This window comes from Pyrgilauda ruficollis, unplaced genomic scaffold, assembly GCF_017590135.1.
Source record: "Pyrgilauda ruficollis isolate IOZ18807 unplaced genomic scaffold, ASM1759013v1 scaffold128, whole genome shotgun sequence".
Classification (NCBI taxonomy): domain Eukaryota; kingdom Metazoa; phylum Chordata; class Aves; order Passeriformes; family Passeridae; genus Pyrgilauda; species Pyrgilauda ruficollis.
In genome coordinates, this window is record NW_024511210.1 from 160,474 (window position 1) to 176,628 (window position 16,155).

Genomic DNA, 16,155 nt, shown 5'->3' on the forward strand with positions numbered 1-16,155 from the left:
TGCAAACTGCTTCCTAATGTAATATATTTAAATCTCTTCAGGGCTGTCTATAAAAGGTAGTCCTAGCTTTTTATTTCTATAATGAAAAAAAATGACATGCATACAAAGTTTTTGGGTTTTTTTGTTTTAAAGTTGAGTAATGGATCTGTGCTTCACTTAGCTCTGCTACAGGCATTTTATGGTCAGTCATGACTGAGATGGTTAGCTTTGTGAACTTGAGTAACTCTGGAGTTAAGTTTTCCAAACGTGATCTGTTATTTTCATATCCAGTAGATGTGACTGAATGATTTAGTTTAAGTTAGAAATTATAAAAATAAATTCACCAAACCAGAAAGAACAGTATGGAAATGGAAAAGAACCCAGCTTTATTTACAAAGGTTGACCTTAACCTTAACTTTCTGAAATGTAGACAAACAATACAGTAGTAAATTTGAGGGAAAGAAGAAACCTACAGTGCTCAAATAGCTACAACTGATGGAATCAGAATTTTCAGGTTGAGGATTTTAGGTGCTGCAAGACACGATAAGGAAACTCTAAGGAAATGTATCTTCCCTCCGAAGTTTACATAAAAAGCATGCAGAAGAAAAGGTACATATGATTTCAGTTCTAAGTGCAGAATATAGACAGGTAGCTCCAATGCCAAAGCACAGTATTCTGCAATGACTGGTTCAAAGAACCTGATATATTTCCAGTTGTCCCCCTGCATCTATGACTCTCCTTAACCCAAGAACAGGAAATAAAAAAACCCCAGGAAGATTGTTTCAGGAGTCAATAGAAGGCAAAGGAAACCAACCTATGAATCCATGTTTCTGGACTCTTTGGAAACTTGGTTAACGCCAGTTTTCCAAGATGCAAATCTTTAAGTGGATTTAAAGTGCCAGACAGTATTAATTCTTTCCTACAAAAGATAAAATAAATCTGTGTGAATAAAAGTAGTAACCTGAAAACAGAACACAAATCCCAATAACAAATTGCATGGCATTTCCTTTGTACCATAGCAGAACTTCACTGTCAAACTACAAGAGTTTAAAAACCCCTTAGTGCATTAATCCATTCCACTATACATACATATGTACTATACATATGTGCACAAAGAACTTTATCTTAATCTGAACACATACAACCCATTAATTGTCAACCTACCCAAAAATTACTAAGCCAACTACCTGGAGGGTTACACATATGAAAAAACATCCCTTCTTCAAATTAAGCCCTTAGATCACTGTGTACATCTGGAAATACTCTTACACATAGCACTCCTCCACACTTACTTTTAAATACTATTCAAGATACAGTGTCAAGGTTCTCTAAATTTATTTAGAAAAGGAAAATATTCTCTGTGTGTACAATGTTTTACAAACTCAACAAAAAGGCTGCAATTGCTCAGTTTACTTAAATGTAAACCAATCTTTGGTTAAAAAAAATTGAAAATTTGCCCTGACAAAACCTAATGTTCATCCAACACAGCCCTTACTAGAGTACCTCCCACAGACAGAGCAAAATGAAAATCTATACTTGGCCTTTTCACCTTCTTTGCACAGAACTCCTTACCCCTCACCCTCTTCTTTATAGCGTTATAACTCTTACTGCCTGTCCTGAGCACGTTTGTAGACATCCCCCATCACCGGTTACTCCAAGGGCATTAGTCTTCATACCCTACTCTCTAATCTAGTAGGTAGCAGCTTTGAAGTAAAGATACAGTAAGTTCCAAAGTTACAAGCTGCAGAAAGAAAACACACATTTCCCAGAACCTGCAGAAGTCACAACTAAAAACTGAGAGTGCAAGAAGCAGAAGCAATTTTGGCATGGGTTTGGGTTTTGGTTTTTCCAATAATTTCTGATTCATCATAATGATAGGCATGACACTAGTAAGCGAGTAGCAATGATCGACTCTCTGACCAAAAGACCCCAGTGGGAGGGGAGGAAATAAATTCTGGAAAGATCTGCTATCAAATAAGAAGGCAAAACTCCTCTGCAGTCTGACGCAGAAAACACAATGTTGCCCTAAAGTTATGGGCGAGTCTCATAAACAAATTGACATATTTCCTTTCTGTGAGTACATATTTTCTGTCTGAGTTGGTAATTTTTAGTAGGAAACTGACTCCATCTGTTACTTTGGCTTTGTGTTGCTGTAATTGAAACTTATAACCACAGTCAGAAGCTAATGGCTGCAACACTAACAGTGAGCAAATATTATTCAAAATTGAAGCAGAGTGGGGAATGTATAAACCCTTATGGAAGTTTTGCTTCTGATAGCTACTGGGGCACCTGTTTTTATCTCAACCAAGTTCCAGCATGCTTCAGATTGGATGCTTTTAGATGGTTTTTAACAGGCAGTTCAGATATACTGATCAAAAGTGGCAGACTGACCAGACCATTCTGTTCTAATGCACTCAAATTTTGAAAGCAGACAAAATAAACATTCAGGGTCAGCACTAGAGCAGGTAGAACAATTGCCTCATTACTGCAATGCAAAAGGTGACATTTTGGTAAAAATTACTTACCATACACACACAATGAAAACACAGCTTAGATCAGTCTGATACTTACAACAAATGCATGTACACATTTAACAAAGATTTAGATTACCAGGTCACCTACCTCCCAAAACCTAAACTTTCAGTGAAGAAAGCGTTTCTATATTAAAACATTCACTCTAAGTAAACAGCCTCACACTTATACACTCTTAAACTTCCTCTTTTGCAAAGTTGAGGAACAGGTCAGACAAGATCCACCTTCACTGCTGTAGCAGAAAAGCTGTTTTTAGCTGCTATGATTTTCAAATGAGAGATTCTCCCATTCACAAAGCACCGCAAGCACTAGTGTGACTGAAGTACCATACACTCCCACATAAACCACTTCTAAGCTCTTGCAGCTAACATCCAACTTGGGATATATAATTTCTAGCTTACCAATTACTTGCCATGTGGGTCACAGATAATGTTTCAGTCTTAAGGATTATAGCTTCAATAAAAGATAATCTGGAATAATTTTTAATTGCCTTATGCTGACACCTTTGAAGACATTTGAAAGCAAAATGTGACTTTTCAGATAATCTTGTTACCTAATGTCTTTTCATCAATTGTACATGCCAGGAAGTATAACAGGAAGAACAAAGGCATTTATGAAAATTCCTTTACAATCACTTCCATGAAAATTTTGGTCATTTTAACTTGCAAGACTTTTCAACTTCTAAAAACACAAGCTAACTGAATTTAGGATTAACAACTGGAGATATCTCTTATGCCACTCAGTATAACAGGGGTTTCTCTCGCAGTTCCTAGGAAGTGATACATCTACTCTTTAGCAAGACGTTCTCTGCCATACAATTACCTCTTGCTCAGGGTCTCAGGGTTTAGGTTATAGTCCCTGCTCTTCTGTAACTTTTGAGTCACTTCTAATTTAAATAAATAAATAAACAACAAACATATGTAGTAGGTACATTGCAGCTGTTCAGAATGCTACAAAGCCAAGGCAGACCATCTAGTCCTAGTTGACCTAGATAACATGTCTAAAGTTCTGTGTTCTCCTGTGCTTCATTAATCAGATACGACTTTCTGTGATTGTCACCTGAGCTGAAATGCCCACTTGTCTTCCACAACACCATTCAAGTCTTCTGACTTGGCTCTGCCAAGTCCTGTGTCCTTTCCTAGGAAGGGATTTCCTTTTCTCTCCCTGTATCTTCAAGTTCAGTGCTACTGAGTCAACCACTATCTCTGAAACTTTCAGTAGAATTCAACATATGAAAAAGGGATTATCCCAGCCGACAATGAAAAAGTCAATAAATTACAAAAAACACACTGTGTGCAGGGCTGCTATTCAGTAAACAACTAGAACACTTTTTATTTTGAGCAACAAAAAACCAATCGTCCCACAACAGATCCATCATGTTCTACAAGAAGAGTGCAAGTCTCATACAATTAGTTCTCAGCTCGGACTACCTCAGGATAAGGATTTATCACCAGCATCTGTACAGAACACAGTCAGTCTTCTACTCTGTGACATTATGCCACACGTTTGACTAGCTTGAGCTGTAATTTCAAAAAGAAGCTGAAATACATATCGACATATACATAACTAAAGTACCTCCCCTTCAAAAGAGCAAACTCCCAGCAGAAGCCTAGAACAATGAAGGTCAGATTTAGGAAAACAGTTCCTTTGCTAGAATGGGCTCGCTGGTAACCTCCACAGATACTGACTGGCTTGTGTAACAAGATCTCTCTGGATGCTAAATGGAGCTTCAAAGACAGACTGACTGACTGGTAGATCACTAGTCAACAATTTGGGGTGTAAGGCCCACTTCTGTAATAATTTGTATGTTTTGGTAAATCATAAACATCATAAAAGAGAAAACAATCCTCATCCATATTCCTTAGCATTTTTAATTCCACTTACAACTTTGAACTACTCTTCTCATGCACATAAAAGCTAACTCTTTCAGCTGTCAGGCACAAAAAAGCCTGACTGATAAGGATGAATGCATGTGCAGTAAAAAAAATTCCACAAAACATAAACAAAAAATCAATTATAAGTACCATAAAATGAGATTAGTGTAGCAGCTCTAGTACTTATACAAGATCCTAATTCCATTTTAACACTTCAAAGCTACTCAAGTTATACATTTTATATGACACTAAACCCTTTGCTATCACATTCATCCCCCTTTTTCAGACCTGAGAGATAGAAAGATACAGAACACATCAGAATCCTTCAGAACTATATCAGCAGTGAAAGAAGAAAAAAGAAAGCTGATTTTGCTCTAGGGCTGACAACTAGACGCAGCCATCATCTTTCTAGGTCATTTTGTTAATGACCTAGAACACCGGCAAAAGTGCACCGTAGCTACAGAAGTCCTGTTTTCCATTAATGTACTCCTAAAGACTATCATAGTTTTGTCAGCCTTCCAGCCCTCCTGAAACTGTAGCTTTTATAGACTGTCTCCAGTCTTACCTTGGTAGCAGAAAGAGAATATTCCTGCAACTCTGAACTTTACAAAAGTAAACAGAGGTGTTTCTGCACCTCCTGAAGAGCAAGGAGGTAAATTCCTGCTCCTCCTCCATTATGACTCCTGGACAAGTTCTGAAGGTTGACCAATGATGAAACTATGCTAAACCCAAAAGGTACAAGTAGAGGGGAGAGGGGAAATGTGTTTGAAATAAAGGGTAGACACCTTCTCCTCCTCTCTTGCAGTGTATCTACTAAGCTTTGATAGCCTGCACTGGTAGTGGCAGCAAACTGAGCTGGAATCTCAAAAGAACTCAAAGAGAGGTAAAAATGAGAACAGTGAATACACACAGCAGACATCAGCTGAGCACTACTCTCATTAACTGCAGGAGGAAAGAGGAATGGTAGTTCCGTGGGTCTTATACACCCTGAAAATGTGGTGCAAACATGCCTTCATATGCAGCCCTGTAATCACCAGCCCTCAATAAAAACAAACAAACAAACAAACAAAAACAACCAAAACCCCAAACAAACAAAAAACTCCCAAACAAACAAACCAACAAAACAAAAAGCTAGTCTCAAACTATCTGCAACATATAGGAAAGTAGAGATTTTTAACATTCCTTCAGCACTTCTTAGTTGACGAGTTCTTGCTGCATCACTAACAAACACTTGAAACAAAGCTTTCAGCTGACTCATTCAAGGCCAAGGTCTTTTGATGGCATTTTCTGAGTGCAACGTACCTCACATTCCAAGCAGTGGTGAAGTCTGGGTTCAGCAGTAGCAGGGTACACGTGATATCTATCAGCTCTAAAATGATGGAATAAGAGACATTAAGATTAGTAATGATTTGCACACAGCACTGATCTCTCTGCAGTTCCTTACTCCCTATCATTCCTCAAAGTCTCTTTGCTACAGACTGCTGTACCTCTGTAAAATATTGCTCTTATTCCAGAAACAAGAGAGCATTAATTAATTGTTAATTTAAGAGGGAGCAAGACCTGCCATATCCTCCCTTTTAATTTTTTAAATAATGAACTGAGTATGCCCTGAGCAAGGAGAAATCATAATATAAAATCCTTGAGAATTCAGTGATTTTAACCACACACACTATATAAGAGTAGCAGAGAATTCTTCAAAGAAAATCCAAAGAGTTTTAAATACTACAGAGAAGTAAAAATATATCCTACTATTTTAGAACAAGTCTGAGCTGCAGATGGCTGCCATATATCATACTGTTTCAAAAAATACACACACTATAAAAAAACCTGTAGCTAAAAAATGAAACACCACAGCTACAAATGGGGATTACAAAAAACTACATATCAAACCATATAGAAAACACTTTAAATACATTGTGAAGCGCCTCAGACTGAAGTTTTAAGACTAATTCAATAAAAAATCCAAAGTAAAAACCAAAACATTTGCTTGCATCCCTGCATTTAAGCACTGTATACTCTAGATTTATGTATTACATTTATTTTTTAGTATGTCATAAAAACTGAATGTGACTATACAACCTTTTACTGTAAATTAAATTTGGCTACATTCTCTCCTAATCACCCTGAATTTAACATACTAATTAGATCGTACCTCAGGTGATTTCCAGCAAATAAGAGGTACTTCATTTCTTGAAGGAAAAAGAAAAGAATGGTATCTCATGGAAAGAGATCTCTGGTTAATGCAGTCAATATGACTGCAAAATGAACTGTTAAGAAATTCCACAGTAATGATACATAAATTAATTCAAAGCGCAAAGGGACTTGGCTTCATGTATCTTTGAAACAAGAGTCAATACTTAAGTAGGTCTAAAAGTGAAAACCTTCATATATTACCCTGTGTCTGATTGATCATTTATATCCAACGAAGAAACTTTGTGTTTTCCATTATGGTCTTCCTTATGAGGAACATGCTAAGCCACCATATAATGCAAGAGATGATGGGGGGCATGGTGGGGAATTCTTTACTGACCTTGCACTAAGCTGTAATGTTTTGAAAAGTGTCTCAAGGAATGAACTTAACTTTCTATTTTCACAAGATGAACGTCTCTTTGCTGCCGAGGAATATTTTTCATACGCACAAAGCTTCTTCCTAATTTGCTGCCTGAATGTACAAATATTATTTCTTTGTTTACCCAATTCCTGAACCAGCAAAGTATTTCAACATACATTTTAATTTTATGCAGCTGACTATCCCAATTCGAATAACCAGGATTACTCACATACACAAAATCATACATACATAAAATTAAACATCTGCTAAGTGTTTTGTGGCTACTGTTTCAATTTTACATTCAGAAATCAGGTTTTTTATAAGGAGGTATAGTTAAAATTGTGAGCTGTGATTGTCTTATGTACATTTTCCATTTTACCTACAACAATGGTTTTAGCAACTATTAGGTACTACCACTGCACATGTTATATGCACATCAAACAGAAGTTTATTACAGCCTATTTCAGTTTTTTCAATACTTCTCAGAAAGGCCTTTCAAAGTCTACTTAGAACAACACTGCTTGTTTAGTCATGATTTCTAGTTAATATGACCATTCTGGTAATCTCGAAGGTCTGTTAACAGCACCCAGTCAAGTCCGACTTATACAGAACTTGTTCGCATTCTGCCCATTTTCCCATCAGAGAGGTTCACTTCATCCTGAATATTATCAAAGGAAAGATGCAGATAAAAGGAAAATCTCCAAGTGGAACCCAGTTCTTTCATGTCAATATTCTTTGATGCAATTAACAGATTTATCAAGTGTGGATTCTGAGCCAGAGATGCAAAATGACACAATTCAGTAACCTCTAAGCCACTTTTCAATAGAAAAATGGCACGATTTCTTAACCTCTGAGCCACTATTTATTAGGAAGTCTTATGACAGATCTGGCGTACAATGATAGTACTTCCCAACTATCCACCCTGTGTCGTAACAAAACCCAACATCTTTTATTTACAATTTAAAATTACTTTCTACTAGATACGTTTCAGGCAAACTGTTGCATTATAGGTGCTCACACTGAACACATCCTTTTGCATATTAAAATCTCCCTAACTGCAAAAGGACAAATAAAACAATATGATTTTAGCACACCTTTAAATATGGCTGTATCCAGTTTTTTAGATATTCTGTGAGTAGTTTGTAACAATTTCAGAAAACCATCTTGACATAACATAAATAATATGCATGCATAAATTTAAAAAATAGTGGAGAAAGGATAAAAACATGGTAAAATTTAGATTTCTAAACTCAAACAATAGCAGGGGGAGCAGTCGTGATTCTGGATTCCAAGTATCCCAAAGAAACTATAACTAAACATCTGTGTCACTAACCTATCAATGAATGACTATAAAGCACCTCTTTCTCCCAGGATCCTGTCAGAAAAAAATACCAGACACCACATCTGAAAGCAGACACTTGAATCAGCACCCTGTTGTTCTCCTCTGTTCTATTTTAACTGGCTTACAGTGACTCAAAACAGAAGAGGTGAGTAGAGACTACACCTGCAATCACTGATTATAACAAGCTTCAACAGAACATACAATTGAGTTCTGAAGAAGTAATAAAACAAATCTATTTCTTTACTAGATGCAAAATAAAACAATTAACCTGATTCCAGGCATGCACTTTCATCTACAAGAGCAATCTGGAGCGAAATCCTTGAGAATACTTAAGAGAAAACCATAACATCTCTTGACAGAATATACATACTTATGACACCTCAGAGACGAGTCTCTAAGCCCACCTGGGAAAGACTTCTGCCTTAATTCTCTCCACCACTGCAGTTCAGTTTCTGCTCAAACCTTCTGAGGTGAATGTGAAATTCAGTTATGGTAAAACATACTAAATTCCCCTACAAATTGGGTTTTAACATGAAAGATCTGACTGTGTTCTACAGTGGTTACAGAAAACCTCAGCAGACATGAAAATGCTGTAGGACCTCTTCTCATACATTTGAAACTGGCTTTTGTAAATGAAGAAACAAAACAGAATCGAGTTTCATTTTCAAAACAAATTGCAGGCACTAGTTTAAAATACATGCTACTGCAGTATTCACTGACAGAGTTTTCTGAGCTGCATTTTGAGAGGAAGGGTTGTGCAAGGTTTTACCTATGAGAGAAGCAGAAGCCTGCAGACACCATCCCTGTGGCACAGGTGTGACAGCATCACAGCAAAGCACCTGCACTGGTGTGACTGGAGCAGGGTGCTAGCACACAGGTAATCGCTACCAGCTGTCTTCAGACACCCAAAAACATGACACAGATCTCAATGTTTGTAGTTTGGCTTGAAACAAGAAGTTTTTCTCTGTGTGGAAATGTCAATGTTTAGACATTACAATAACAGTTGAGACCAAAATGAAGTCTCCCTGCTAAAGATCAGTAGCGAAATAACAATATACATCACAAACTCCTACATATGACCTCCAAAAGCATATGAGAACCGCAATGAGAACCACTCATGTTGCAAAGATTGCCTGTGCTAGTAGGTTCAACTTTTAAAATGTTAAAGTTTATATTTAGTTATGTGTCAGCCAACATTAATTATATTCCGTGTATTAAAGCTCAGTTTATTGAATTTTGTAATCATCTGCATTACAAATTTCAAATTTGGAATGTCACAATCACCAGCCTCTAAGAGAACTGAATAAATCAGCAGCTGCTTGGTGGCAGTGATCAAAACCATCCTGGTCTTAACAGATCCAACCATAAACCACAAAGACCAAGAGGAAATGGAAGTTCCTTATGTTAGCAATACACATCCCCCAGGAAGAGTCTTTTAAAGATATCTGTAATGAGAAAAAACATTCAAGAAAATAAATGATGTAAAAATAAAAAAATAAAGGGCAATGTAAAATTTATAAAGTCCACATAATGACATGACATCAACCCTCTAGAAGGAGTATGGGAAACACAATGACACAAACGCACACAATCTGTCAGACAAAAATAAAATACAATTAATGAGTCAGTCATTAATACCCAGCAATGCATGAAAACACTTCAACTTCTTTAAGCTACTTTTTTGAAGGGTAATTAATTCTAAGGATCAAGCCAGTGCACTGTTACTCTAACATGACTCAAGGTGTACAGCTAGCACTGGAAGACTCTCTGTTGCCAGGAGAATGGGTTCCTCCTTGTCATGATCTGCCTTGTCTGCCATTTCATGCTACTCTTTCCAACCTGCTTGCATTATACATCTATATGTTTGTAATAAGAAATCAAAGCATGTTTAGCAAATCTAGACCCCACCATCAGGCAGACAAAAGCAGGCAATACTCTCTCCCTGAAGAATGCTACCACTCCAAGATCCACTAAAGACCTCGATCTTCTTTCTCCATATCATCTCCAAAGCCAAAAGAAGCTCAAGTGCACATTTACAGACCTGACCAACACCACCTGACTCTGCCACACACTGCACTTTAATGAACATCAGTGCACAGCTGGCTTCACCCACGAAGTGAAACAGAATACAGCAATAAAACACTGAAGAAAAGTAGATATCAAAGGAGAAATGCTACTGGCCACACATCTCCTGATCTACACAGACCTACTCCAAAAACTTACCTAGCAGTAACACCAAGAAGTACACCGTGTTAGTTATGACTAGATGCTAGAGTATGCACCAGATGTGTGCTATCATCCTGCTACTTAAAAATAACTCTTTAACTCTCTATTTCATAAAGCAGCCAGGGAGATTGGCTTTGCTATAGCTGCAATCAACACAACTGAAAAAATGGTGTCTGTTTGGTATGCTTCAAAAGGGGAAGACAATCCCACATGTTGAAGCAAAATGGGCACAGTCAGTGCTTTATGGACAGGCTAGTTACAAGTAAACAGAAAAAAATGAAAATATAACAGTTCACAACTGAAACACAGTTGAATGTGAGATACTACAGATCTGAACTCTGTGAGTGGTCACAGAGTGCTCTTCAATAGAACAGAAATCCCTCCTTCTGAGGGATATGGAAAATACTATAGCAGGTAAAAGATACTAGAGAGAAGTCTCTAAAAGAAAAAAAAAAAAATCACCAGAAATAAGACACTGAGAAGCCCAGTATAAGAACATTCTTTATTCCAACTCCTACTTAGAAGGTACTGCAACAATAAACAAAAAACTTGTTTCATAAACTAGTTATTCTTTTTCATTCTTACTCTAATCAGGACACTGCATAAGCCATCAAGTACCTCCTATGTCACACCTGTTCATAAATTCTTCTTTTTTAATTTTTTTAAAGAACATATACAAAAGAATTTTTCATGCAAGTTAAACTAAAAACCAAAACAAAACAAAGAGATGAGAAAGGAAATAAAACTTCACAATTACCAAGCTGTAGAGACTAATGATTTCTGGTACCTCTGCATTTGAAACACACTGCACTCATTTCTTACAGTACATATATATGTCACTTCATTTTCCTTTTGACTCAGGAAAACAGGAGAAAATTACTTTTGTATCAACTAACATCACTTCCTCAAATATGTCACTGAAGCTGTCTGTCTCTGACCTTTCCAGTTTGGGCAAGAGAGAAAGAAATTTTATTTTCAAATTACTTGTCTATGTTAAGATGCACAGTCCAAAGCTTGCTCTCCTCAGTAACCACCATTTTTTCCACAACAGGCTGAACTGGCATTAGGAAGGGTAAATGACCCAGGCAAGGGCATTGAGTGCACCCTCAGTCAGTTTGGGGATTACACCACTGTGGGTGGGAGTGATCTATGGAGGGTAGAAAGGCTCTGCAGAGGGATCTGGACAAGCTGGATCAATGAGCCAAGGCCACTTGTATGAGGTTCTGACTGGTCCTGCCCCTGGGTCACAACAATGTCATGCAACACCACAGGCTCACGGGAAAGATGCTTGGTGGAAAAGGACCCAGGGCTGCTGGCCAGAACCAGCTGAACATGAGCCAGCAATGTCCTCAGGTAGCCAAGAAGGCCAAGGGCATCCTGGCTTGGATCATAACAGTGTGGCCAGCAGGATCACATCAGTGACCATCTCCATGTACTCACTGAGACATCAAGGTGCTGGAGTGAGTCCAGAGAAGGGCAACTGGAGCACAAGTCCTCTAAAGAGGAGCTGAGGGTGCTGGAGGTGTTTAGCCTGGAGAAAAAGGGGCTTCGGAGAACATTACTGTTCTCTAAAACTATGTAAAAGGAGATTGTAGCCACATGAGTATCAGCCTCTCTTCACAGGTAACAAACAACAGGATGAGAGAAAATGGTCTCAGACTGCACCACAAGAGGTCTAGGTTGGATAGGAGGAAAAGTTTCCTCACTGAAGGCGTTGTCAAAATTGAAACAGGCTGTCCAGGAAGTGGTAGAGTCACCATCCCTAGAGGTATTTTTGGAAGACATGTAAACACAGCACTTAGGAACACGGTTTAATGCTGGACTTGGCGGTGTCAGGTTTATGGCTGGATTCAGATATTAAAGCTCTTTTCCAAACTAAATAATTTTCCGATAAATAAAAAATGTGCACTGAAGATCACATATATACTCTTCTCCAACTCAGAACTTACCATCCTTGTTCAGCCACTGTTTTCTCTGTCTGTAGAGGAGAAGTTTATTGTGGACATATGGCAAAAGAAACTTCACACACCAGCTCTCCACACCAAGCTTGTTTTCTACCAGGACAATAGGGCTCCGGTTATATCTGGCTTCAGGGCAGGGTATTAATCCAATTTCATCTCTTAAAAAACAGAGAGAAATATAATTAAGCTTATTTCCAGTAGGTGACAATTATTTTTCTCAATACAGAAATGCAATGGTTGGCAAGGCTTCCCAACCAAACATTCTATCATCTTTTTTCCTCATCTTTGCTGAAATCTGTAATCTGAATAGTTTTATTTGATTTTCGCAAAGATCCTAAATGTTGAAGGCCTCATTTTTTCTGTTTTAGACTATCATGTAAGCAGTTTAACTCTGCTGAATGAAGACAAGCACCCCTGGTTTTGTAATAAATATGTGACAGAGATGTAACTGCTGCTTCAGAGCAGAACATGCTAACTAGTACAGGCACCTGACAGACCAAAAGCTACCCAGGTGTGCCCTGCAGCAGTGCGACCCGGTGCTCTGACACTAAGGATCACACAGAAGAATATGCTCACTTCCACATGTCCCATTTTTCATTGTCCTGTGCAAGGCAGTATCATCAACAGGAGGAAGATTTGATACACAGAGGCCAGTCTGATTAGATGACAACTCTGTACAAGAAAAGTAAGCCTTTAAAACAACAGTGACAAACACGAGCATTTGTACCAGCAAACAAAGCAGAAGAGACTCAACTGTTCAGTTTCAATGGGCCATACCATATTTTGCTTTTTGTCAGGTTTTTCTACCATGCTGAATAGCAGCTTTGGCAACTTCCTAGAAATAAACACAGCCCATCAAGGATTCACACTTGTTTAGACATAAAGCAACATTATTTTATTTTGATTATACATCATTTCTCCACCAACTCACTTTCAATAGAAAAAATTGTTGCTAAAGAGGGAAATCCTCAGATCTCACACAGGATAAAAACGATTTCTTGTGATCTCAGAAAACAAATTCTCCATCTTAAGTCTTCTTAATACAAGATTTACAGATACACAGCGAGTGTCAGCTCCTAAACCTCAACTCAATTATCTTAAATAAAATTTATTACCGGGTGCTCTGATGGTGGTGATTCAGTTCTGTGTCCTCATTGGACTATTATTGAGGTAATCAAGTGACACAGCATGCTTGTTTAAGAATGTATTTGCTTATTCAGAAAACAGATTTGATCTTCCATACATCACAACATATATCACAAGCCACAAAAAACACAGGAAAGGTGAACTCAAGGTAAAACACTTGCAAATCATGTGGCTCTGTCTCCAAACACACACTCAGGTCCCTTTTGCTTCCCCAGTCAGCTGAGCAGAGAGGGAAGAAAAAAGCATTCTTCTACCCCACTAAAAGCAAGAAATGGGTATCAAACCAAGATCCTTATCTGTACTGCTCTATTTAACACAAGCTAAGCTCTTCAAGAAGCAAGATTAAACCTAAAATGACATTCCAGTCTGCTTCTTTCAACACAGTATCTTAATAGCCTGAAGTTGGTACATTTCCCTGGATCTTTCTTTTATGAATGCTAAACCCAGTCCTTGGCAAAACATTGCCTGGGTTTGCATACAGGGACACGAAAGTCTCCAAAAGCAATGAAGATGCAGTCAGGCACTGCTTGGCTAATTAACTCTGTGAATTACCATAAGAACTTATCAGCTGTAACTCACAAACAATATGCCAAAGGTAAACAGCAGGGACAGAAAAAAAAACACCACAAAACAAACATCCACACCTTGACTTATTACCAAATGCAAGAAGTCTGACTTGGGTGAGCTAAGTTTCACAATACTGCCTTGAACATGCCAAAATGACAGACAGGTACAGTTTGCACAAAGCTGACAAATGGGTAGGTGTACAAGCAGCCTTTGACAAGGGTCAATAAAAGCTGGAAAAAAGGTGAGTATGGGACAAAAGTATGTTAAATGAACAGGAACATCATGCATGTAGCAGATTCCTTATTTTCAGTGAAGCTAGGCAGTTCCCATGTAAAATAATTCAAACCTGGATCTGTAACACGTTGAATTTTGGATACCACCTGTCAGGAACTGCAGCTGGCCAGCAGCAGAAGACAAGATGCAGACACACAAAAAGACCTGGCCAGCAAAGCTACAGCCTGGTGCTCCTGAGGCAGAGGCAGCACAGCAAAGGGCCCACAGCCTACACTAGCCTGAAGAGTCCCATTTCAAGTAGTTTCAACCACTTCTGAAATCTAGCAGACAAGACTGTCACTTTTTCTGCTTCAAGGGATAAAGTAGCAGCAGCTTGTGCTTCTTCACTTGAAGCATGTCTCAGTGCATCAGTCTCAGCACACACAACTCTTGCAACCTACTTTCATCTTTTCATCTATGAAAGGAAATTGCAATAGCAGCAAATTCTTCAAAAACATCATCTCCAAGTTTGCTACCAATAAAGCATCCTGGCAGAAGAGGGGGAACTATGAAAAAAATCAGAACATTCATTCATAAATACTGGCCGTTTACAGCACATTATGCTTCACAACCTAAAAATGAAGCTTCAAGGCAAAACGCAGCCTTTTTTTAAACAGCATCCATATGCTGCATTTTAAAACCTGACCGCCCACCCAAATTGCTTACTACATTTAGAGAAACATGAGGGTATTTGCTATAATCTTCTCTTGTCAAGCAAAGGGATAAATTAGGTGACATAAAATTTTCCTATGCAATTGTTTAGCTTATCACTTTCTGGAACAGATTAATAGGCCACTACCTCAGAGACTGCAGAGTTTCCAGCTGACACAAATACACCTCACTTAAATTAGGAAGTTGTTATTACTTATATGCTACCTTATTTGCTGTAACCAACATGGAACTTGCATATAGGTTGAAAGATACTTCCCTAGTTTGTGTCTTAAAGGCTGGGGAAATACATTCTGGGAAAGAGAAGCATGGGAGGCACTTAAAACAGGGTCTCAAGGCTGGTCAACAACACTGAAAAATAAAACAGACCATCTGCCCTCCAGATTGCTGGATAAGTCTGATTCTCACAAGATAACAATTACTGCGGTTTGCATTTTCATAGTCAATCTGTCTTCCTCAAAACCACACACAATGAAAAGCACTTCTACCAACAGATATGGATTTGAAGGTGGCATTCACCACACTGCTCTGTGTTGTGCAAAGGTGCAATTCAGGAGGCTTCAATCCTAAGCTTTGCTCCCACCAGCGCCAGAGCTCCGTTCCAGGCCCACTCGCGGGCAGGTTCAGCCCCATGCCGACTGCGCGATGAGTTTAACGCTGCCAAACATCGAGTTCAGAGAGAGGTCATTAGAACTTTTCTTTGAAAATATATCTATCGCTTCCAGACCGCGGAGCCCTCGCTGGTTTCCAGGACGCGGTGCGTTTTACCGGCGGGGCGCTTGCGGCCGCCGGGCTGCGGACGGGGCCGCACGGGTCTCCACGGCTCGGGCTCCCGGAGCGAGCCAGGAGAAGCCGGGGCGGCTCGAGAGCACCGAGGACAGGGACACGGCGTCCTGCCCCACGCAGGAACAGGTGCCACCGCAGCCGCCCGGAGCCGCCCCTCCCGCTCGGAGGAGACCCGGCTGGTCCCCGCGGCCGCTCACGGCGTGACCTTGGGCCCGGCCCCGGCCCCGGCCGGCCCCGCCGGGACCCGCA

The 16,155-nt window shown here is 39.1% G+C and overlaps 1 protein-coding gene across 2 annotated transcripts in view; it reads right to left on the bottom strand.

Moving 5' to 3' along the window:
* The window catches only part of PTAR1 (protein prenyltransferase alpha subunit repeat containing 1), a 35,330-nt gene extending 19,205 nt beyond the window's left edge, over positions 1-16,125 (bottom strand). For both annotated transcript variants that reach the window (XM_041458408.1, XM_041458407.1), the window contains exons 1-4: positions 13,042-16,125; positions 12,454-12,623; positions 5,688-5,754; positions 794-898 (exon numbers count right to left, since the gene is read on the bottom strand). In XM_041458408.1, coding sequence (XP_041314342.1) covers positions 794-898; positions 5,688-5,754; positions 12,454-12,623; positions 13,042-13,049 — 350 coding nt within the window. In that variant the 5' untranslated portion in view covers positions 13,050-16,125. The remainder of the gene's footprint in view (positions 1-793; positions 899-5,687; positions 5,755-12,453; positions 12,624-13,041) is intronic.
* Positions 16,126-16,155: the final 30 nt, after the last annotated feature.